At 62.4% G+C, this 23,553-nt stretch overlaps 1 protein-coding gene across 1 annotated transcript in view; it reads right to left on the reverse strand.

Annotated features, from left to right (window-relative positions):
* SHANK2 (SH3 and multiple ankyrin repeat domains 2) overlaps positions 1-23,553 on the reverse strand; it is a 559,042-nt gene that overhangs the window by 9,159 nt on the left and 526,330 nt on the right. The window contains exons 18-25 of the mRNA XM_082476803.1: positions 22,081-22,216; positions 21,376-21,456; positions 20,819-20,993; positions 19,709-19,815; positions 13,837-13,967; positions 12,324-12,435; positions 11,487-11,507; positions 7,662-10,068 (exon numbers count right to left, since the gene is read on the reverse strand). Coding sequence (XP_082332929.1) covers positions 7,662-10,068; positions 11,487-11,507; positions 12,324-12,435; positions 13,837-13,967; positions 19,709-19,815; positions 20,819-20,993; positions 21,376-21,456; positions 22,081-22,216 — 3,170 coding nt within the window. The remainder of the gene's footprint in view (positions 1-7,661; positions 10,069-11,486; positions 11,508-12,323; positions 12,436-13,836; positions 13,968-19,708; positions 19,816-20,818; positions 20,994-21,375; positions 21,457-22,080; positions 22,217-23,553) is intronic.

Consider the following 23,553-nt stretch of genomic DNA (forward strand, 5'->3'; position numbering starts at 1 on the left):
CTCTGAGGATGACCCCTCCGCTACTGCCAGGCTCGTTACTCAGAATCAAGAAACAGGAGCCCTCCTGGTCCAGGGCGTCACCCGCAGGGAGCGGGAGCCCCCCCTCCGGCCCCCAGACCTCGGTCCTGGGGAGAGAGGTGGGCCGTGCGTACAGCGGGGATTTAGGATTTAACCTGCAAATTCTGGTGCTCAAGTAGGACTGAAAGATGCTCCCCAGTTCCCACTCCGGAGGGCCCGTCTCCCCTCCGTGCCTGCCCCACGCCTGTGGGCACACTTGTCTGGGGAGGGCTCATTTGAACCACTTTGAGACAACAGCTAAGCTGAGGTGGTAAAGCAGCTCCACCCAGAGGGGGTTTGAGTTGTTAATTAGGACCTTCAGGGGGGAGAGGGGTTTTTTGTGAAGCGGGTCAGTATCTCACAGGAGCACGTGGCACTTCCTCTAAGGTGACTTTGCGTGGCGCCGGGCCTGTGACCCTTACTGGGTCGACTGGGGCAGTACAGTTGGGAAGTGACCTTGTTCGTCGGGCTTTGTGAAGCAGAGGCAAGTTAATCCCCCGAAGTGACAGCAACTGCTTTAAACCCAGCAGCCTGTAACAGTGGGCCTCTCTGAGCCAGAGGTGGGTGTCAGCACCACCCTCCTGTGGGAACATCCCAGCGATTCCCAGGTAGTTGGGATGTTCTGTAAAAGGAAGGCTCCGCAGGCAGCTGTGTGTGTCGTCAGAAGCAAACAGACGGGTGGGCAGTGAGAACGAGGGACAGGAGAACACACCAGAGAGAAGAGCTTTCTGCACACGGCACTTACTTCTGTTCAGCACGACCCTCTTCTGTTACCACCCATCATGGGAGCAAATGGAAATGACAAAATGGAATGGATTGAGACAACACTGCAAAATTAATTACAGTTAAAAAAAAAAGCTTTTTTCGATGGATGAAATTAAAGCGACGGCACAGATGCTGGCCGAGAGTCTACCTGTGCTGCTCCTCTTCCGGCCACCGAGGGGAGCGGGCAGAGCACAGAGCTGCCCGGAAGAGAACGCCAAGGGGCATCGCTTTCGTGTTTAGCATGGGAAGCTCACAACTGTGCCTTCCCTGGCTGGGGATGATGTGAATATAAAGAGAAGCAGCCAGGAAAATGTTAAGGAGGAGGATGACGTCAGCCTCTGCTTGAAGTCCCCTGAGAGCCAGCTCAGTGCTGATAGCCAGACTTGGGTTCCCGGGCTGCCTTTGTCTCCTGCAGCTTAGGAAGGACAGATCAGCGTTCCTGGTTGGGGGAGGCCGTGCTTTGCGTCAAGTCTACACCGAGAGAGGAGAGCCCGGCAGCTAATAAAGAGGGTTGTCAGATCTGGCCCCATGCTTGGGGCCACCCACGGCCCTGCGGACTGTCGCCGTGGAAAAGAACCAGCGTGTTAGAGGAGCCGAGTGGAGGCCTGCCCGGGGCCGGTCCACCCTGCCCTCCTTCTCAGCGGCTTGATTGACTCTCAGTTAATCAGGCGGGTATCATTCACTGGATCTCCTGGTTGCAGAGATCATTATGTTGCTAAGCAACCACTGGGTTCCCGGGTGGAACACACAAGAATCTGTTGCCCCGATTTAGAACACAGACACATACACACTCGCACACACACGCCCTCTCTTGGGCTGTTACTCTCTATCCTGCCTCTTAAATCCAATCCCTATGGGAATGTGAGGATTAAAACAGAAATGGAGGGTTAACTGACACCCCGAGAGGCGCCGTTAGTTTATCGGTCAGCCGAGTTGAGTGGGGTCGGGGAAGTGAGGACTCAAGCGGCCTTCCCGTTGTGTTCACAAATGCAGTTCGGCTGTCGAGCAGTGACGGGCTGTGGGCCAGAGGCCGCTCAGCGAGCCGGCGCTGGGGTTCCGGACCCGTCCCGCACAAGCCTCTCTCCAGCACGCCCGCCGGACCTCTGCCTTCTAGTGACTGTAGGGTTTTCGTGAGGAACCCCTGTCTTGCGTGTAAAATGGCACTTGTTTCCAAACTGCTCTCTTCTTAGTTTCTATCTTTATAGCACCTCCAAAGGTCGGTCGTTCAAAAGACGGGGTAAGTGGCCCGAGGCGTTAACAGACCTGCACAAGGCCTGAGCCTGGCCCTGGCTCCCGGCTCTGAGCACCGCGAGGCCCTGTGTGTCTGCAGTCCCGGGCCTGGCCCGCAGAACGGCGGCTGGATGTGGGAAGCTGGTTTCCCAGATCAGGAAGTGACGTGACTCGGCCAAGCAGACGGGGTCGGAACTGGGCGGGGGCAGGGGGCTGCCTCGGCTTCAGCAGCCCTCTCGACACATCTGAGCAGGTGGGAAGGCACCCAGTTTCCAGCGGGAGGTACCCATCCCCTGATACACTTTGGCTGACTGGTCCTGGCGTCCAGACTGGGAACTGAGAGCGTGAGAATCAGACTTGAAGGATAAAATGCTGCAGCCGGACCAGAAGAGCCCCTTCACGAACCCGTGTACGAGGAAACAGGCGACAGCGAGCTTCACGACCACCCTCCCTAGTGTCCACCGCCTTATCCACGATTTCAGTCCCTGACACTGCCTGAACGTTTCAGTTGCTGCCGTGAAATGGTAAAGCCTCCGTGACGGCGCTGAGGTGATGAAAGTGCCATTAAGCAGCTTCTGTTACCGAGTCAGCTTTGAAGTCTGTGCTTTGGGGCCGGCCGGGCAGAGGTCATTTTTTAACAACCCAGACAGATTTATTTTAAAACCAAGAGGCTCTCAGGATAATACTGCGGAGAGCCAGCGAGGAGCTGGTGCCACTGGCCAGGCCAGGCCGGGGCAGCCGGAAGCCGGAGGGCATCGCCTGAGAACCGGCCGGCGCTCCCCTGCAAGCGGCCCGGACCCCCCGGGGGACCTGGAGCGCCGCCGTTGCCTCCCGGAAGCGAAGGCCAGTCTGGGTGAACCGGAGGGGCTCCCAGGGGGTTGAGCCGCTGCGGGCGCCCTGGACGGAAGCCAGTGGGTCCCCCGCAGGCATCCGCTCACTGCTCTGACCCTCCTCCCAACAGCCAGAGAATGAAAGCCAAACCCACACTGACCTTCCGCTCCCCTGCCGCGCTGACAAAGAACAGATTTATCTTGCTTCAAAAACGATGCCGGGGTTTCTTAGGTCAAGCCCCTTTGTTTTAGGTCAAAGTGCACGTGGCAGACTCCATCATCTACCCGCTGTCTCCGGAGCAGAGGCCCCGGGACCCCACATGGGCCTGCTCATGGGCTTCCATGTGTCACTGTGACCCACCTGACTGCATAGCTGTTGGGTCACCTTCATGAAACGAAAGTCAGTTCAGGCCGAGCCTTTGCTCAAGCCTTCGATGGCTGCCACCACTCAGACGCAACCCAGCCCTTCCCCTCGGCACGAGGGACCCCTCTGGGACCCTTCCCCCGCCAGCCCTCCCTCTGGTCTGGCCAGTTTCTTCAGCGTGGAGAGCACTTTCCAGTGCCTGGGCTTCGTGTTTGCTGGTCCTGGTGCCCGGGATGCTCTGCTCCTGCATTTCTGCCCAGCTGGCTCCGTTGAGTACTTCAGGTGGTTCAAATGCCACTTCCTTAAGGAGGGTCACCTCCGTCCTGCCCATGGTCGCTGACCCGTTGGGACATCTTCATCCCTTTGCAGTGCCTGCGCACTTTGGGTTCGTCTTGTTTATTATTTCTTATCCATTCCTCCTTGCGAATGTAGCCCTTCGGAGGAGGCGAGACCTTGAATGTTTTCTTGTTCAGTGAGGAATCCTGGGGCCCAGCCCGGTGCCTGGCACACTGAGGTAGTCAGTAACCCCTGGTCCAGTGAACAATCCATGACTAAATCTGTGCCCAGCTTCCCGGGGCCCAGGCCTCCTTGACTGTGCACCCCTTTTGTTACTGTTCCCCCTCAGGCCTGACCCTGGGCTCCTACAAAGAAGCCCTCAGGAGGCCACGGGGCTGGGCTCTGGCTCATTTGGCTTCCCAGCTCTGTACCTGGGGAACCTCACCCGGCTCTGCGACTTTATGGAAAACACCAGGTGCCCTGAAACGAGGGGAGCGCTGCTCGTGTGTCTAGAGTTCCAAAGGGCTCCGCCCGGCGGGCCGCCCGCTGCAGGGGAAGGCCGTGCTCGCGGGTGTCGGCAGGGCAGCGCTCTCGCGCTCTGAGCTTTGCAGGGAAAGTCCGGGCCTGCAGGGCGCCAGGCGCCTGTGCCGGGCCTCCAGCCTGTGGGGCAGCTTGGGGCGGTGCTGAGTAGGAGAAGCAGCCGATCACCCCAGAGGCCTCGTTCTTAGGAGGTGTTTCCGGATCAGGCCTGGGGGGACGCCGCGAACGCTAGGTAGTAAAGAAAATGACGTGATCGTCGTCTTTTCACCAACACGTCTGTAGTCAGGATGTCGGCAGAGCCCGTGTCGTCCCTGATTTCGGGGGACACGTGATAGCAGAAACTCCCGCACGGCTCAGGTTAAGTCAGATGTACCCCAGTAAGCAAGGGCCTAGTCGCTCAATGTCCTCTTCTTCCTGACCCTGCCCGGGGTCACCGCACCTCAGAGTTAAGAAAGAACCCGAGGGCAAAAGTAACTTACAAAAGGGGCAGGGTCACCTGAGGTTTCTGCCCTCTTAGCGGACAAACAATTGTGGAGCAGCTCAAAAGACTGTCCCTTTCTTGGGCGATCGAACTTCTTTCTGTGGAAATGGGGTGTTTGCACTGCTGCTTGTCTGTCGTTTCAAAGAGCATGGCCAGTTTTCAGTTTTCCCTAGAAAAACTCATTTCTTTTCCCTCACTAGGAATTTCCTTCACCCAGTTTCGTGCCTCATTTTGCCCAGGGCCATTCACAGCTCGTAATTTGTAGATGCATTTAAAAGTAGCGATGAGACACCCAAGCAGGTGAGCCCTGGCTGGGAGTGTCCTGGGCTTTGTCTGATGCCTGAATGGCTGAATCCCAGGCCTCTCAATGAAGGCACGACCCAGCAAAGCGGAGGCCTGTCCCAGGGAGTGAGTGTGTGTGAGAGAAGGAGAATGTAGTTGAGTGCTGCCTGCTCATGAGAAGGACCTGGTGCCCGGTGCCCGGTGCTCAGTCACCCGCTCCGGTGGCTCTGCCGAGCAGCTGCCCCCTGCTTACCCTGGTCAGTCCACCTCCTGGCTGCAGCTCACGTCCACTGGGCTTTGCCCGATGAGGCCATGAGATCGGAAAAGCCAGAGTAGGCAGGTGAGTGTCCAGCTTAGTGCCCGCAGTCAGTGACTGAGCTTTCTCCTTGTCCTTGGGCCTCAGGCCGACCTGTTCCTGATCCAACTCAGTGTAGCAGTGAGTAGGGAAGGGGAGGGGACACCGCCTCGGGGAGGTCACCAGTGCTGGAGGCCGCCTGGTGACCACCCTTGCAGATTATCAGTCACCAGGTAAGCAGAGAAGATTTCTGGGTACTCAGCTGGACTCAAGGGGGGTTCCGAAGGCCGGAGAATAGCCCTGCCCCCGTGAGCTCGGCCCTGCGGATGTTCGGTTAGGTAGCAGCGCCTTTCTTCCAGGCTAATCCCTGGCTCCAGTGAGTGGGGAGGAGTCGAACCCTGAGGCAGCTCCGTAGGTCGGAGTGCTTCTGTGCCTTCCAGCCGAGTGCCCGTGGCCAAGGGCTTCACCTCTCTGACCCCCGGTTCGCTCATCTGCACCGTGGGAGCAGGTTCAGGCCCTGCCTCTGGTGCCTGTGCCGCATGATGCCCGGCATTTGGTGAGTGCGTGATAGATGTCAGCTAATGCTTGTGCCGTGATGGACTGGGGTATGAATAACAGAAGAGACTGGAGGTGGCTGTTCCTGGCAGCTGAGCTTGGGTCGGACAGAATCGGTCTTGCAGCTGCTCTCAAGAAGTCCGACAGGATTCTGCCTGCTGACCCCTGCTCTGAGGCCCCTCCCACCCAGGGAAACCCTAGAGACCCCTGCAACTCGGAGACCCCCTCTCCTGTGAGCCCCAAGGAGCTCACCCAGCCAGGAGAGGAGCTGGGGAGGCCTACAATCTGGATGCCGTTCAGAGGCCCCTGGTCTCCTGGGTGGGAGTGCTCCGGGGAGCACGGTGCCGTGCAGGCTGCCCCACTGGCCAGAGCAGCCCTAGAGTTGGTGCCCTTCTGCATCTTCCATACTTCAGACATCGCTAGCGGTGGGAAGTGCCAGTCAGAAGACCTTGGCCTGGTCCTGGCTCTGTCTTCTGCTGGCTGTGCACATGGACAAGCCGCTTGGCCTCTCTGAGTCTCCATTTCCCCTTCTGAAAAATGGGTATAATTATACATGCTCTGCAGCAGCTGTTAGAAAGATTACTCACCCACGTCCAAGTGTTTTGTAAAATATGAAACACAGCGATAAAGCACCTTCATTGTTGTACTTCCACATAACCTAGCAGCTAAAGACCGGTACTATTACATGACGGAGCCAGTTTTAAACATTTCCTTGAGACTTTCAAGCACGTAATACTTGCAGGTATGTGTGTACGTCCGTCCACCGGAAACGGGGAACTTGTAAGGAATCTCTGTTCAGCGGGGGTGCTCTTTGAACGCCACTAATGATGGGTGCCCCATTAAAGGACGGTGGTGTCGGCGTGCTTCTCTCTACCCAGACTGGCCCATCGACATTCCTCTGAGGAGTAGTGGGAGCTGTCCCCGTAACTGACTGACACCCGCACCGAACGATAACCGGGAAAACTGTGGCTCTCAGCCTGCTCTCAGGACCCAGCCGTAGTGTGACATTGCTATTAATGGACTTAGATGTTTGAATCAAACGCCTGCCCAGCAGGAGTATGAAGAACGACTTCGTTAGTTGAGATGATGAAACCTGAGAGTAAACATCAGTGGGGGAACGTGAAGAACCCTGCTGCCTGGGGACCCGAGAAGTGGTGTGTGTCTTGGGTGACGGAAACCGAGAACCGTGAGTGATGGCCGGAGGCACCGGGCTCTGGTGGGGATCATCGACCAGCTACAGGCAGGGGGTCGGGGGCCTGTTACAGCGTGGGTGTGCCTTGACAGAGCCCTGGGGTTGGGTTCAGGGCTGGCCCCCCAGGTGCGACCCCCGGCTCCTAGGCCGTGCCTTGCGCTCTGCCTGACGTTGTGAGCACCCAGGCGGGGAGGGCCGGATGCCCTTCTTCCACGATGTCTGCCCTGGGTCAGGATGGGCTCCGGGGTTGCGTTTCACTCTGAGCTCACTAGTGGATCCGCAACCCGGCCCCTCCCCGGCCTCAGACCAGTTAGTGATGGGAGGAGGGCAGAAGAGCCCCTTACGCACGTGTGACCACACACACGCTGCTCACTCGACCCCCGGCCGGTGCACCCCTCCCCTGCAACCCCTGGGTGAGGCTCCAGAATGGCCTTTGAGGGGTCCTGGCCAAGATCTGGAGGACGCGGGAGGAGAGAGCAGGGCTCCTCCTTGGAAGCCAAGGTGGGGATGGCCTGTGTGGCTGTGTCTCGTCACGTGCCTCTACGCGGGGCCCACGTCCTGCCGGGCCAGATGTGCTCAGCTCTGCTGCACCCTCAGCTCTGCTGCACCGGCATCCAGGGGACGAGAAAGGAGCACGTGAGTGTACGACAGAGGTGGCCGACACAGAAGGCTCTAGGAATTTCCCTCTCCGTGTCCGCTTCCGTCGCTCCCAAGGGCATTTCCTGGTCAGCACTGGCCGGGACGGGAAAGCCCGGCTCGGGATGGTCTGCGCCCACGCCGGCCGCGGCACTTACCTTGGAGCGAGGCTGGCAGGCTTGGTTCCCGTTGGCGAGTCCAGTCCTTCCCCCGGCTTTGCCGATTTCTCTCGGTTCATTTGCTGCAGGATTGAGTTCAACTCACTAATCACGTTCGCCTTTGGGCCGGAGAGAATCGGGCTTTTGACCTCCGAGATGTCACCCCACAGCCTGGAGGTCCTCGGCTGGATAACCTTCGTGGTCCCGGGCTGGGCCCCGCCGGGGGGCGGTGGGTGTGCCGGCGGGGGGATCACAAAGCTGTCCACGTCCTCCTCGAGCAGCGCGTCGTGGTAAAGGGCATTGCCTTTGTGAATTATGGGCTTCATTTTTGGCTTCGGAGGTACTGGGGGTTTGTCAACCGTAAACGCTTGCCCGTCTGCGTAGACCGTGCAGGTGTCCACGTTCTCCCCGCCCTCGGAGGACAGGGTAGAGATGCTGGACACCGTGGAGATGGTGCTGGTCGTCTCGAGGTGGTGGTCGCTGCTGCTCCGGCTGTCCGCCTCCTCGATGCCGGAGTCCGTGACGGCGTCCAAGCTTTCGGGGGGTGGCAGGAATGAGGCGGGCAGACAGTTCGAAAGGCCAGCTGGCTTCTTACTGTCCGCAGAGTTGGTGGGCTGGCTGGAGTTCAGCGAAGGGGACTGGGGGGCGTCGTTTTTCTTCTGCTTGACCAGGTCTGAGAGTGCGGGGACAGAAGCAACGCGGTCATCGGGGATATCAAAACTGTTTGCAAATTCCAGGGGGGGAGGCAATGGCTCTGTAAAAATAAAATCCTCATCCAGATCCACGGATGCCAGAGGTGGGGGAGGGATGCGGAACGGCAAGATCACCGCCTCCTCCACGGAGCCCGCCGCCACGACGGTCCTGCCGGGCGCGGCGGCCGCGGGCTCGGGGCCAGCGGGGATCGGTAGAGCACCTTCAGTTTCGGGAACACCTTCTGGCACCTCGGACGGCGGGCGGTCCGGCTGCGTGTCTGCGTCGGCATCCTCCTCCTCCTCCTGCAGGAAGTCGTCCGAGCGGGCCGCGTCCGCGGTGTGGACCATCAGCAGCCCGGCCGACTTCTGCTGGGACGCGTCCGCGATGCTGACGAGCATGGCCTTCTTGTCGTCCCTCCGCTCCTTGCCCAGGTCCGTCTCGTACTTGTTTTCCGTCTCCTGCCGCCTCAGGGACCCCCGCGTGTTCTGCCTGGTGACCGGAGGGAAGCCCGCTTCCCCGCTGGGCCGCATTTTGGTATCGATGTAGAGAGGTTTGTTGAGGTCGGCCTTGGGGGCCTCCCCTTTGGGGCCCTGCTGGGACTCCTTCAAGGCTCGGTCCCTCGCGGAGAGCGCCAGGGCCAGCGGGGAGCTCGGGTCCAGCAGCCTCCCTGTGAGCGGGTGGACGTAATTCTCGGGGCCGGCCGCATTGCTGCCCTTGAGGGGAGCTGCAGGGCTGCCCTCGGGCCCCTTGGCTTTGGACGTGGAATTCAGTGGCCTGCCGGCCTCACCCTGAGCTCCAGCCTCGCCACCACCCACGAAGTGGTTCTCGGGCTCCCTGGTCGCTGCCCCTGGCGTGGGTGACGACAGCTGCTCGGTGCCGTCCTCCTCGCCGAACCCGCCCTCCTCGGGGAACGTGGAGGGCCGTGCCTGGGGGGCGGGCGGCCCCAGGCCCACGTCCTCGTCCCCCAGGTCGGTGGACAGGAAGGCCGGCGAGTTCCTCCTGGCCTCCAGCCGCTTCTCGCGGTCGCGGACGGCCCCGGCGATGGCGGCGGCGAAGGGGCTGCTGACGGTCAGGCTGTCGTCGGGCCGCAGCTGGCCCGGCTGCTCGGAGGCCTGGGGCTCGATCTCCACGCTGCTGCCCTGGCTGCTCTTCCCGCTGCTGCTGGTGGAGGGCTCCTTGACGATGATGGTCGGGATGGGGATGGAGCACGTCTTCTCGGGGCTGTCCTCCACGTTGGACTGCTTCACCAGCATGCCCTTCCGCCTGGCGGGCTTGGCGGGGACGTAGACGGCTTTGCTGGCGATCTTCCCGACCTCGGAGTACGGGTTTTCGGGCATCTGGCCCCGCTTGCCGCGGAAGTTGGCCTGGGCGGCGGCGTGGCGGCCGTAGAGGTCCCCGGAGTCCAGGGAGTAGCGGTCCAGCTCCCCCCGGAGGTACAGCCCCTTCTCCCTCATCATGGCGGCCACGGTGTCGGAGCGAGCCGCCGGGGACACCTTGGCGGCGGAGTTCTGATTGAACGCGGGCTTGATCGTCCCGTAGACTCTGGGAGTTGGGGACTTGGGGCAGTTGTAGGCGGTGGGGGAGGGTGGTGGAGGAGAGGGGGGCACCGACTGTGGCGGGGGGGGGATGTCCTCGGAGGTGTCCGGCATGGACAGGCTTCTGGTGAACTTGAGCATCGGAGGGGCCAGAAATTGCCGCTCTTCCCCCGTTATTCCTACAAGTAGAAGGCAGGTTTAGATATAAATCACGGCAATAACAAACACCCCACTAAACTCCTAGGATGGTGCGACACGCTGTGTCTCTGCAGACTCACAAAGAATCACGATGCACACTTGTTCACAGAATGCAGCGCAAGCCACGATGCCAAGAGGTCACGTGGCCCATTCTGAGCCCAAAAAAAAAAAAAAAAAAAGAAAGAAAAGGGAAAGGCCCCAGGAGGCACGGAGTGCGTGCTGTTGAGATGGTGCCCAGGGCGACGGGTGCGAGCCGGGGAGGGCGCGTGACTCCCCGGGGTTCGTGTGCGCACGTGTGAGCGTGTGTCGGGGGCAGGGGTGGCCTGCATCAGGGGGCATCCATCCCTTCAGGCTTGGCCAGGGCCCCCGGCGGGTGTTTTCGGGTTTGGGACTGAGGCTGTCGAGCTGCATGTTGGAAACGAGGGCACAGGGAACACAAGTGGCTGCACTGGCTGATGGGACGCGGATGGTGCCGCTGTCCCGGGGGCATCGGAGCACCGACGTCCTGCAGGTGCTGCAGGTATGCGGGGAGGCCTGGCGCCCTCGAGCAGAGCCCTGTGCGTATGGGGACCCTGGGGTGGCCTCGCCCGCGCGACAGGAACCCGTTTTGTTGCCTGACTTCTCTGGGCCCCCTGAGGGTACTGGAGCGCCCCAGGCCCTCAGGAGGATGGCTGAGCGGCCCTGGCAGGAGAAGGTGCTGCAACACGCCCAGACCCTGTAACCCAAGACCCCAACCCAAGCCGGGAGCAGGATCCTGACCAAACACTCGGCCGCCTGCCCCAGCGACCCCTCTGGGTCCTAAGACCCTCGGGCTGCGCTGAGAGGCCCGGTGGTTTACCATGGTCCCCACTAACCACAGTCCGAGTTGGAGGACTGGACCTATGGAGCCCGTGGGTGTTGGGTGAGGGAGGGTGCTGAGGGCCCGCAGGGGCGATGGCCGCATCCGGCCGCGTCGGGCCCCAGAGCTCTGGTCTGTCCACTGGGTGGACTTTCAGATTCTTTCCGACATCAACAGAACGCACTCCGGACACGGGAAGTGGCACACAGACACGGATGCTGACAGACGTCAAGTACGAGGGTCTCGCGTGGGGGGCGTGCAGGTTTTTCAAAGAGGTAACAAAACGAATTACTTCAAATCAAAAAAGCTCCTAGGACAAACTACAGTAATTTATTCCAGTGAAAACTGCCATTCGATAAGGGTATTCCAAATTTCACATGCTCCTTGTGGGAGGGCGTTTTGGCAGCGCCAGGATGGTTGCTCAGAGGCCTTCTCGCTGAGTGTGCGTGCGTGCTGGCTGCCTGACAGTTACGTTCGCAAGGAGCAATAATTTAAGAATACGCCTTATGGAGTAAACTGTCACATTCACATTACAGATGCCGAACTGTAAGGTTCACTAACCTGATAGAAAGATTCTGCTGTCTGACGGGAGGAAATCGACTGTTATTAAGCAGTTAGAGAGCCAGGGGCAGGAGATGGCGTGTGCGCTACTCTGCGGTGGCCCCGAGCTCCTGGGGGCACTTTGGGGACCGGCAGACGCCACCTCCGCCATCCCTTATCGTTTAGTTCCTGCCAGCTGCCACCCCCCCAAACTACCGACAGAGGCGCCAGGCCTGAGACCGCAGTGCTGGACACAGAGCGGCGCCGCGTCCCCCAGTGTCCGGCAGTGGCTTTAGCTTCTCTGAGAATTTACACGGTAAAGACAGTGCTGGATTATCTCACAAAGGGGCTGTCTGAAGGGGTCACGTTTACCTTGCCTGGAACAGAATCAGCAGGAAAAGAAGGCAGCAGTTTCCCGCAGCGCACAGTACCTTGTACTCGCAGAGCGCGAGAACCTGGCCCAGCCACCCTTAGAAGTGTGTCCATCGAGCTCATCCACAAAGCGTGGCAGTGGCCGTTCGCAGGGGACCTGGGCCCACCCCGCCGGCCCACTCTAAACACGCAGGGCGGGGGCGAGGGGCTTCCTGGACGTCACCTGCCCACCTCCACCTCCCTCCTGACTGCAGCCCCTCACCCTGCTGGTATTATCACGGATACTTGGCTGGTGAGGCTGGGAAACCACCCTGGATTTGGTACCCAGAGGGTAGGAGAGTTTCAGACGGCTCAGATGGTCAAGGCCTCCCTGGGGGTGAGGCTGGGTGCCCGCCCTCTGGTGGGCGGGCCTGGGGCCGCTGAGGGGCACTGCCGAGGGTGCTGAGAGCCAAGGGGCACCTTTGCGGGTGTGGCCACGCTGCTTACCTATTGATTTTTGCCTTCGCATCGTACCTCGAGGGAGGCCCAGAAATGGGCCTTTCGGGCTCCCAGGAACGGTGGGCGTCATCACGGCGATCCCCTGGCGTTCGTACACGGACTGCAAACCAGAGAGCCCGGGGTGAGCCGTGTCAGACCAGCGCCACCCACGGCAGCCGGACACGGACGCCCTGGGCAGTGGACACCTGTCATGGGGCTTCCCCCAGCTGCTTCTGGGAGCACCTCGGTGTCCAGCTGAGGCTGACGACGGGCCCCACCAGCGTCCAGGACCCAGACGGGGCCCTGTCTGCCCTCAAAGGGCGATGAGCCCTGCTCAGCGGAGCTGTGGTCTGCCTGACATGGACTGAGAACGGCCAGGACGCATGTCCTATAGGAAAGAGCACCTGGCGGTGGGCAGTGGGGGCCGACCTTGGCCACGTCCGCCTCCGCACAGTGGGCTGACCACAGTGGCCCAGAGCGGGGGACAAGCCGAGCGCGGTGCCCTGGGGCACGTGGGCCCCGCGGCAGGCGGGCTGCCCGTCCTTCCTCCTCCGCCTGGTCCGGGAGCCTCGTGCGTCCCTCCTTCGCTTTGCAAACAGCTTCCCTGTGCGGCCCCCGCCCAGGCCGCTGCTTCCTTGACCGGAAGACAGGTTGCTGGCCGGCCTCACCTCGCGGCGTCGGAGGGCCACTCGGAACAGCCGGGTGCGGAGCCCAAAGGAAACACGCGTGCGCACACCCAGTCTGTTCCAGTGAGACCCAGTCTCGCCGGGCTCTGGGCGTCTGCCCGGTCCGGGGCTTGGAGGGTGTCTGGAACGAGCTGGGTACGGGGTGCCGCAGGGGGTGGGGGGGTCGGGACGCAGGGCCCTGGAGGAGCCGCCCGGGCCTTCTGGAGATGAGGGGAGGCAAGGGGCATCCTGTATCGTGTACTACGCAAAAGCGTCGCATTGAACTCATGATATTTCTGGGCATTATTAGGAAGAGGCGCGGTTAAACAGGGTCAATCTGAAGTGGATTCAGAGAAGATACAAAGTCAGTAAGTAATCGTGACAGGTGGTGCTCAGACCGGCAGCAAGCACGAAGCTGGGGTGGAGAGGGCCACGTCCGGAACCTGAGAGAAGCAGCCTGCCCGGAGGACGGGCGGCTCTGCCTGCCCGTCGTGGCCCGTGGTCTCTGCTGACCACCCAGGGAGGTCACAGCCCCTGGGAATAACGGTGGCCTGAGACCTTGGAGGGGCGGGGTCCCAGGCGTATGCAGAGGCCCTGCTCCCCGGGGCGCTGGGGTCGGGCCTCGTCCGCCCCAGAAGGCTGCTTCGCTCCGGGTGGCCTACGGGAAGGCCCCCGGGGTGAGTTACTGAGCCGGTCCCGCGGTGGTCTGTCCCCCACTGCGGGTCTGCACTGGACTGGGGTGCCTGCCGCGCGCACGCGGGTTGGGGCTCCGGGTCTGGACGCTGGGGAGGGTGAACGGCAACTGCGGGGTCTGCCCACGCCAGCCGGCCGCCCGCTCCCCCGGCCCGGCCACTCACGTTCACGTCCGAGACGGAGGGGAAGCACCGGCTGGTGGGCCGCTGCTTGATGGTGGCCACCCTGGACTCCACTGCCACGGCCTCAGCAGTTCGGGATGGCTTGGAGGCTGGGACTATCTCATCAGGTTTATCTGCAACGTGAACGTGACCGTCAGGACGGGCGTCAGTGACCGAAGCCGCAAAACACAATCGGGCAAGGGGCTGAATCAGAAAAATGCCCAAGTGCCTTGTGCCTTTTCACAAAACTTTTATGGTTCAAGTAGTTTGTCGCTGTGGTGTGGAGCATGCATGCCTCTCGGCCACAAGCGTTGACACTGACAGGACCTGTTCCCCAAGCCGTACCCCCCCCCCCTCCAGGTGCACGTGGACAGGAGGGGAAGGAGACCCTCGCGGAGGCAACGCAGCCTCAGCCCCGGAGGCCCTGGCACTCAGAGGGCATCGCTTTGTTCATACTAGCATGGTTTATTCTTGCTGGTGGGAGCTAAGTCAATGTTTTGAACTTTTTTAAGAGCTCAGAGGTGTGGCTCCTTTGAAACTAAGCGCAGTTGCCGGGGTCTAATGACCCAGCACCCAGGGCTGGAGGCGGCTGGGCAGCGTGGGTGTAGGCAGGGGTAGGGGTGGGGAGGGGAGGCAGTCCCCCGCTCAGGAGCCAGTCGAGGTTTGTGCCTTGCTGTGCGGGGGAGTCCCCCCCTCCCCCAAGAGCTGAACATTCTCAGTTCCTTGTGAAAAAGAAAGCTAAGGGTTAGTTATCAGGGATGCTTACAGATTAAGAAATGATTTAAAAATTTAAATTTAAAACGTTAAACTTGGGGGAAAACCCAAAAACTGGAGCACATCCTGGACCTGCCCGACACCCTAGCCTCCGCCTGCAGGCCGTCTGAGCTCAGGTACCGGCGTCTGATCAGGGCTGTGAAAGCGCAGGACCCTGGCTTGCTGACACCAGGGGCGCCCGGGGGGAGCAGAAGCCAGCGTGAGGCGGGCCTGGTGGGAATCTCCCACTTTGGACCCTGTGAGGCGCTGCACTCTCCCGGCCACCCCCCCCCCCCCCCAAGAACATTCTGTCCACAGCTCGAGGTCTCCTCCTAGCTCACCCCACACCCTTCTGGGGTCTTGTGACGCCCCACGGAGCTCGTGCTGTCAGAAAGGCCCAGGCCTCTGGGGTCTCGGCAGCCCCAAGCTGCGAGGCCAGCGTGACAGTCCGGGTGGGAGCTCCGGGCACTTGGGTTTAAGGCCCGCGGCCCCCAGGAAGAGCACAGCCCCTGGAGAGGTCCCCACAGACCCCCAACAGGCAGGCCTCCGGCTTCTCGGGGCCCCTTCCTGGTTGATGCCCAGCCACATCCTGGACCAGGGTGAGGGTCCCACAGTCCCAGGTCGCCTGCTCGGGGAAGGCCGAGGAGCTCAGGCACGGCGGCTCGTGGGAGGCCCTTCCCGACCCGCCAGCTGGCACGGGGACGCTCAGGTCCCCCAGCCCCGCCCCGGCATCCTCCCTGCTTCCGGGACCCCGGCTCTCCCGGCTCCTGGCCTCCTCGGGGGACACTGGTAAGCGCCCGCCCCCTTAGGGAGTGGGTTGGAAGCACCCACGTCTCTGGCTAGCCCAGCTACGGTTGCGGGACCGCTCAGCGCCCACCCTCGTGGCCCAGCCTCTCCTCTGACCCTCCTCCCTTTGCCGGATCCCCTGCCCCACACCCCCAGTCCCAGCGACGTGCCTCCTTCAGGAAGCTTTCTCCTCGGGTCTGGGCCAGGATTCTCTTCAGGCTGGGGTTTAACTTGTTCCTGTGCTCGTCTCCCCCACCCCCCCCCCCCGCCCCCTTGGCTAGAGGACTCAGGGTCCTTGGTTGACGCCCCCAGTGAGCCCATGGTGACCTGCAGGTCCCCTTGGCCCGCTCCTGGAAGCCGGGCACCTCCCGGTGGCTGTCGGCTTTGCTTCGGCCGAGGTGCAGCTCTTTCTCCAATGGCGGCGGGGAGTCAGGTCCGTCTCCCGCGTTGGGACCTTCGTCCGCGGGTTCGGCCGTCTTCTCAGGCCCAGCCTTAGCTTCAGCCTGTGCAGCTCTGCTAGGCTCCCCCCCTTCCCTGGGGCCTCCAGGAATGTGGCCCCGGAGGGGATGCCACTGAGTTAGGGAAAGGGCGACTCTCCAGTGGGGGTGCACTGCAGGTGGGGAGCTTGGCCGCCATGCAGCTGGCCACGTCGGGGCACGGCACAGGGCGAGGGCCGAGGGGCTCCGGGGCCGGACGGCTCTCCTGGGATGGAGAGTTACACCAGCTGGACCGTCCAGAGGCTCCTGTCTCCAGCTGGGCCCTGCGAGTCCACGTCTGGTCCCCCCACACCCCCAGCACGCTTGGGGCCCCAGGCATGTGGCAGGCACCCCCAAAACACACCTCGATGGTGGGTGTGCACAGGTGAGGCAAAGGCGCGATCGTTAATGACAGCAGTGCCCGACCCCGTGGAAATTCTCGGCATCTTCATCCCATTCCTCATTCTAACAGGAGCCTGGCCATAGGGGAGGGGTTATTCCCGTTCTGCAGAGAGAACAACTGGGGATCTGGGATGCCTGAGGTCATTCATGCAGGTGGAACTCTGGGAGCAGGTGGGAGCTTGGGCTCCAGTCGGGGTCACCTGGCCCCCGTGTCCACCCCTGGGCCAGGGTGCCGAGCCTTGGCCGACAGCGGCCATCCGATGGGTTGCCGTCAGAACGGTCTGCCTGGTCCAGCTGACTGAAAAGTCAGGGCGCCGTGCCCGCACAGTCATGCCACGTCCACATCGGGTCTGGGGTGTAATTGAAGGTGTATCCGCTGGAGGCATGGCGACCTTGAGGTGGACGTCCTGGTGTTTGTTTAAGCCTTTGCCCTCTGGTCTCCATGCCACCTAAGCATTTCTTTTGAACCAGAATACATGAGAGCATCTTGGTCTGTGGGGTTGTGTCAGGGGCTGTTGTTCTGTCCTCAGTGACAGCTAGTTAGTGTGGTTTTGTGCAGTTCATATACAGAAGGCCACCCTGCGTCGCTTCCCTCCTGGGGGCCCGGGTCCCCTCCTGGCCCTCGTCTCAAAGGGAGGCTGGTGGCCTGACTCGAGACTCTGCTCAGCCCCTGTGTTGGAGGGTTTGTTTGCCTGCACGTGAAGGCTTTTAAGAAAAGCTGTGAGACTGGGTTCCTGCTTGTCTTTCTGGGCTCATAAGGATTATTATGCACGGTTTGTAAAAGCCTGGCGTTGCGTCTCTATTCAAGGATTCCAGATGAAGAGGATTAGTGAGTGCAGCGCCCTGCAGTCTTAAAATGAAGCCCTCTGAGGCTGAAAGCAGTCCTGCAGGCCGACTGCAAAGCTGTCAGCTCTTCAGAAACAATCTAGTAGGGAGCTGATGGAACACTCTGGAAGTGACCCCTGTATTTGAACTTTCTAAGCAGACGTACAGTCGGGTGCCCACCGTCCACAGGCTTCCTGGGTGGGGAGGGCGGGCGGTGGATGTCAAGCATGGGTGGGTCACGTGCAGCCACGTGTCTCTTGGGAACCAGAGCACAGGTGGCGACTCCTGCCTGTCACCGGAGTCCCCACCCGGGGCCCTCCCCTGACCACAGGCAGGGTCACCCGCGTGCCCGAGCCCTCCCGCAGGAGAGATCCCAGCTCTTCCAGCAGACGTCGCCGGCTTTGCAGGAGGGAGGCATCAAATCGTGGAGTGAAACAACCCCCGAAATCGGCGCGAGCTGGGGAAGCTGACGCGGCACACCTGGCTGCCAGAGGAGCCTGTGGCCGTGTTTCCCGCCGCACTGCTCCCCGGGGGGCAGTGGGGCGCCCACCGCGGAGACTCTGTGACCCCCCATCTGCCTGTGGCCACGTGCCGGGCCGGTTCCGGCACCCCTGCTCCTCAGAACCGTCGGGAGAGCATCCCAGGTGCTCCAGAAACGTCCGGCAAGGCCGGGATTGGGATTCTCAGCCCCTTCCGCTTTTCGGGCAGTCAGCTTCATGGAATGCGTCCTAATCCCGGAGGCGTCCAGGAAGCCTGTCCCTCCTCGTGACCTTGAACAGCTTGTTTTGCCGGGCTCTCTGGGGGGCAGAGCCAGCCTTGCCCCGTCTCGGGGTGAGAGGGCACGGCCCAGGATCTCCTCCACGACACAGCTTCCAAGAGGAAAGCCAAGCGCCGACGGCACCGACATCATAGATGATGAGCGCTCGTGCCAAAGCAGCAGCTGTTGCCAACGGCCTGTCTCGTGCTTGATCGTCCCAGGAGGCCGTGCGGGAATGGGGGCGGGTGCTCTGACCCCAGCCGACTGTCCCCGGCCTGCGGGCCCTGACCAGTCACACGCCTTCCAAGGGACGGGCCCACGGGAGCAGCGGGAGGTGCCCGCAGGGCCTGGAAGCCGTGGTGAAGCCGGTCCCACCAGCTCTGGCCTGGAGCCGCCCTGGGCCAGCGTGGCTCTCGTGGTGGTCCCGCGCCCCCTGGTGCCCGTGAGCATGGTGTCCGGGGACTAGAGTAGGTCCTCAGGAAATACTCGAGGCGTCTGAGCTCAAACTCGCATCCAATTTTCTCCACTCTCTGAAGGAAGGTGGGTCCCCCTCTCCAGGACTCTGGCCTGTCCTCTGTGTGCCTCTGCCCTGGCCCAGGCTGGCCGTGCGGAACACGACTTCTGTCCTTTTGTCACAGCCCGGGGTGTTTGGCTGCTGGGGCCCCTGGGGGCGGGTGGGGGCAGGCCACATGCGCCCCCAAGGCTGGGCCGGCTCCGAGTCTGAGCTGCTCCCCCTGACAACAGACTTTCACGGCTAACCCTGTTGTGGCCACGGGGCTCCTGCAGCCCCTGGTGTGGTGCCTCTTCTGGAAGTTATGGTGGACGGAGGGTTCCTGCCAGCTGGTGTTGGCCTTGGATCGAAGAGGGGTTCAGAGGGGAAGGTAATCCCAGGAAACTTCCTGTGCCCTGGGCGTCCACCACGTGGTTGACACAGTGACCCATCCTAGAAAGCCCACTGGGAATTTCCCGGGCAGCCCCTGGGGGTGTGGGGGAGGCCCAGGACTGCTCCAGAGGAGGCTGCGAGGGTTAGCCTGCCTCTGGGGAGACGGTGGGTGAGAGAGGAGGCGCTTCCCGGTGCTCCAGGACCCGCGACCCTGCCCCCAGATACCGCCCTGCTGGGTGCCGAGGCCTGCCTCGCCATCTCAGCGTTTTGGGTACCGTGCTGTCTCAGCGGTAGCGCCTACGGCCTGTGCGAGGGTCACCGCCTGACCCTGAAGGGACAGTGCTTTTAGTCGCCGGGGGAGTCGTCTCCAGCTACTAGGTGAGAAACCCCCCGGATGTGGGCACTGCTGCGGGAGGGGCCGCTCGGGGCCCGGCTGCTGGGCATGTGGCGCTGGTGTCTTAGCTGCTCACGGCACAGAGGCTGGGTCCTCTGTTTCCATGCCGGCCTGGGGCAGGGGCAGGGGCAGGGAGCGGCACGGCCTTGCAGCTGCCCCCAGCTCAAGGGCCGTCTGCCTGCACGTGTAGCGCAGGCCTCCTGGAGAGCGGGGGGTTTTCTGGAGCTGAAGGGAGGCGGCAGCCGCCACCCACGGCAGAGGGCGCTCAGGGGTCCATTTGCCGGGGGCCCTGCTGGCCTGCACCCTGACAGCAGCCACGGAGGCTGCCTGACCCCCGACCCGGGCAGGCCCGGCGGCGACAGGGCGCGGGGTCCCCACAGTCACGGTGACGTGGACACGTAGAACACGCTGGGGCACCACAGACAGGAGGGGCGGGGCAGGTGTGACAGACTGAAACGGGCCGCGTCCTGGGGCTGGGCCCCCTACAGGACCCCGAGCAGGCAGGAGACAGTACAAGGTCACGGCACGTTCTAGACTCGACGCTGAGGGCCACAGGCGTGCGGGCGGGGGGTGAGACAAGACACCGGGTCGCCCCTTACCCTTCTTCTTCCGGACGGAGGCTTGCAAACAGAAAGGGGAGCGTGAGTCCCGTGGCGGCGGCACTGCCTCGCTGGGGGCCGACCGCCCACCGCGCACACCCCTGGCTCTGGGGCACACGCGGGTGGGCAGGGGTGCCCTGTCTACGCTCTCCTGGGACCTGCCGGCAGGTGGCCTGCCTTTTCTGATTTGCCCTCCAGCAAACCTTCCCGCGGGGACAAGGGGCTTTCCTCTCGCTCAGCACCCGCCCCTTCCTGGCACCCCGCCGAACTGGACCGCGTGAGCCAAGGCTGCTCTTAGGAGGGACCGTCACAGCGCCCTGAGCTGCGGCCCCTTGAGGGTGACCTGCCTGTGGGTCCTCCTGGGGGGAGCCCGTGTGGCACATGCTGCCTGGCCTTAGAGAAGCACGGGTGAATTCACACTGTCATCCCCGTTGGGGGCTGGGCCAGGCCTGGGGTTCAGGGGGCGTTTCCTGGAGGGTCTTGTTTGGACAGACAAGGTGTGGGCAAGGAGGGGCCAGAGGAAAGGGGCTCTGGGCGAACTAGTGGCTCTGGGTGGAGGTGGGCAGCCCCACAGCAGTGCTGCCCTCTTCTAGAAGACCTAGGTCTCCAGCTGAGCTGCAGATTCTAGACCCAGGACACAGTGACAGGCGAGGGGGCCCTCGCTGGGAGACGGCCTGGGCCTGGGGAGGACAGAGTGTGGGAGACCCTCCCAAAGGAGCTGCAAGGGAGAAGGGGCCGCTCTGTACTTTTTTGGAGGGAAGGGCCAAAGGAAAGCGTCTCCCCCTGAAGGCCGGGACCAGGTGGCAGCGACAGCAGGTGGCAGACCAGTGAGGATGCTGGGACTCCCAGCACGCGGACCAGCTGGGCCTGACGATCTGTTTTGTGCCCCCGGAACCTGCCCTGGGCAGAGCTCACAGATGCTTCCCCTCCCTGCCCACCGAGCTCTCAGCGGAGAAAGCTGTCAGTCCACTCGCCCGCTCCCGTGTGGTCAGAGCGACCTCCTCCTGGAGGTGTCCCTGGGCGCCGTGGTGACACCCCGGTGTGACGTTTAACCAGCGCCCGGAGTCATCCCTCTTCATCAGCCACGTGGCCGCTAGACCCAGGGCTCACGTTGCTCTGCATATCCTTCCCCAGGCCATGTGGTGGGGTCCAATGGCCACAGCCCTCTGTCCTTTGCAGTCCTTTCGAGAAGGCACCAGGACCTCCCTCCACTTGGCCTGCAGCCCACCAGGCCCGCCAACCCCACTGCTCTCTATGCCAGACGCCAGGGCCGCGGCTTTCTGGTCTGAGCCACACACAGGGGGGAAGATTTCGGGGGGCACCCTAGACAGCAGGGGGGCTGCTTGGGGGGGCCACAGTGGGGCAGCTTACCTTTATCCACTAGTGAGAGGCCCAAAAATTCAAAACAAAACAATGTTAGACGAACCAAAAAGAGGTTAGGCGAAACTACTAACCACCCCCGAAGCCGGCAGGACCCCAGCGGGCCAGCATGGGAGCGCCGCACACGGGGGCGTTTCCTGACCCCTTTCCGGGTGTCGGGGCCAGGAGAGGGGCGAGCGAGCAAGCAGAGGGCCATGCAGAGGCTGGGGCTTCGCTGAGGCCGGTCCGCTGGCGTGCTGGGTGCGGGCGACAGCGCAGGGCTGGGGCGGGCCGGACGTGGCACTTACCGAGCTCCTCCAGCTCCGAAGTCATGGACTTGGAGCGCAGGGTGAGGGCCGTGGTCGGAGCACGCTTTGGAGGTGGAGGAGCTTGAGGGGCAGACAGGAGAGATGGAGGTGAGAGCCGGGCCCCAGTGCCGCCACCCCCCTGCCCCTTCCAGAACAAACGGCAGGTGGGGCCCCTGAACCTCCTGGAAAGGCTGAGATGGGGCCTCCCCCAGGGTGGGGAAGCTGGCAGTGGTCACGGCAGTGCTGAAATACCGGAGGTCCCGACGTGTTTCTCCAGTCTCTTTCCTGCCAGGGAGTGGCTCTGGCCTGCTCCCGGCGCCCCTCTGCAGGCCTTGCTCAGCCCCAGTGTCCCCCAGCTGTGACCTCCCTTGGGAAGGAGGGTGGCCCTGAGGACCTCTCCGTTCCATGGGCCCAGGCTGCGTGCCATCACAGTGACCGATGCAGGTCAGTTTGGAGCGGGAGCCCCCAGGCCCCTGTCTGCTGAACACAGCCCTGGCCTGAGGCCGCCACTACCTGTGGGCAAGCCCGAGTCCCCTCCTAACCGCCCTTTCTGACTTGTTTCCTACTCTGGGGCAGGGGGAACGGGACACCCCCCCAGTGGCAGGAGATGGGGCACACCCCGCAAGCGCCTGAGCACAGGGGGCTGGGGGGAAGAGCCTTGCCCCCCACCCATCCCTCGGGCAGGGCTGGCGGCTGGGAGGGCACCTTTCTTCCTGGCGGTGTCGTCTGGGTCGAGATTCCTGGTTACCGTGACCACCTTGAGGACGAGGTGATTCCCTCCCTGGCGGATCATGTTCACCACCTGCCGGTGGCCGACCTTCACGACATTCTCGTCGTTAACCTGTGGGTAGAGGGGGCAGGGCGGTGAGCTACCTGGAACCCAGCGCCCGGCTGGAGGGGGGCACACGTGGGCAGGCCCCGCGGGAGCGAAGGTGCCTTCGGGGAAACCGAGCAGAGGCCACACGGCGGGGAGGGTGAGGCCGGGCCTCCTGCAGCCCAGAGCTGGGCACCGGCCGGGGCCGCTTTCCGGGAGTGAATGTCCCTGCGGCTGCCGCGAGGAAGGCGGACCGGGCTTGGAGCGGGGAGAGCGAGCTTCCCCCGAGCTACGTACGCCTCCCTTGATGGCCCAGCCCCCATCCCCTCCCAGGTGGGCTCTGGCACCTGCTGTCCCCACAGCTCCTGGTGTGAGTGCTGGGCATGGAGGGCGGCACAGAGAGCGAACCCACAGGAGGGCTGAGTTCATGACCACTCCAAGCGCTGTCTTCGAGGAAAGAAAACTGCCCTGATGATCAAGAACTGATAAGCACCTGAAACCCTGCCCAGGCTTGTGATCGCCAGTGCACGTTTTGCTGTACTTCTTTCTCTTGCTGTGGATTCCTTAAAAACCATCAAAGTGCAGTGTAGCCACAAACAAGAGTCAGCAAGGTTTGGTGAGTCTTCACAAATCCAACACCCCATCTCGGACGCACCAGGTGCCCGGCTCTGATGACCAGGACCCAGCAAGCGGGTCTGATCACCTCTGCGGGCCTCTTCCAGGCCAGCTCAGCCTGCTTCACCCCGGCTCTCCAGGGGCCCGGGAACCCCTTCAGGCCTGGATGGGGAAGCCAGACAGCTGGCCACCGGGGAAGGGCGGTCCAGGAGGCTGCCTGGGAGGGGGAGACGCGCCTGATTCTGGGCGGCAGCCGCAGTCTTTGCAGTGACTCCTAGCAGCTGTCCTTTTCACTGATTTTCTGAGAGTGTGACTAGGGAGCCAGGTGAATTCAGGAAGTAAAGAAGTTGGGTGGAGGGAGAGGGTGGTGGAGAGTTGGGCCAGGAGAGGGGATGGCTGTCCCCGAGCTTGCCTGGGTGGAAGCAACGGGCCCAACTCAGACCGCAGATACCCGGGACACGCAATCCGAGGCACACGGATCTCCCTCTCTCTGCGTCTCTCCTCCCACAAGTGCGCTGAGACAGCAGTGCTCATTCATTCATTCCAGCCACCACTCTTGCTCTGAGGGCCCGCTAAATCCAGGAGGCACAGGGGGTGGACGGTCCGTCCCCACCCTCCGGGGGCTTACATTCTCATGGGGGAGTCGGACGGCACGGAGTCAATGAGCAAATGTCATCTCAGCTGTGCTGAGTGCCACCAGAGATAGCAGGGCCGGCAAGAGAGAGGGGCAGGCGCTGTGCACAGGCGCT

Source organism: Balaenoptera physalus (assembly GCF_965194825.1).
Source record: "Balaenoptera physalus genome assembly, chromosome: 10".
Taxonomy (NCBI): Eukaryota; Metazoa; Chordata; class Mammalia; order Artiodactyla; family Balaenopteridae; genus Balaenoptera; species Balaenoptera physalus.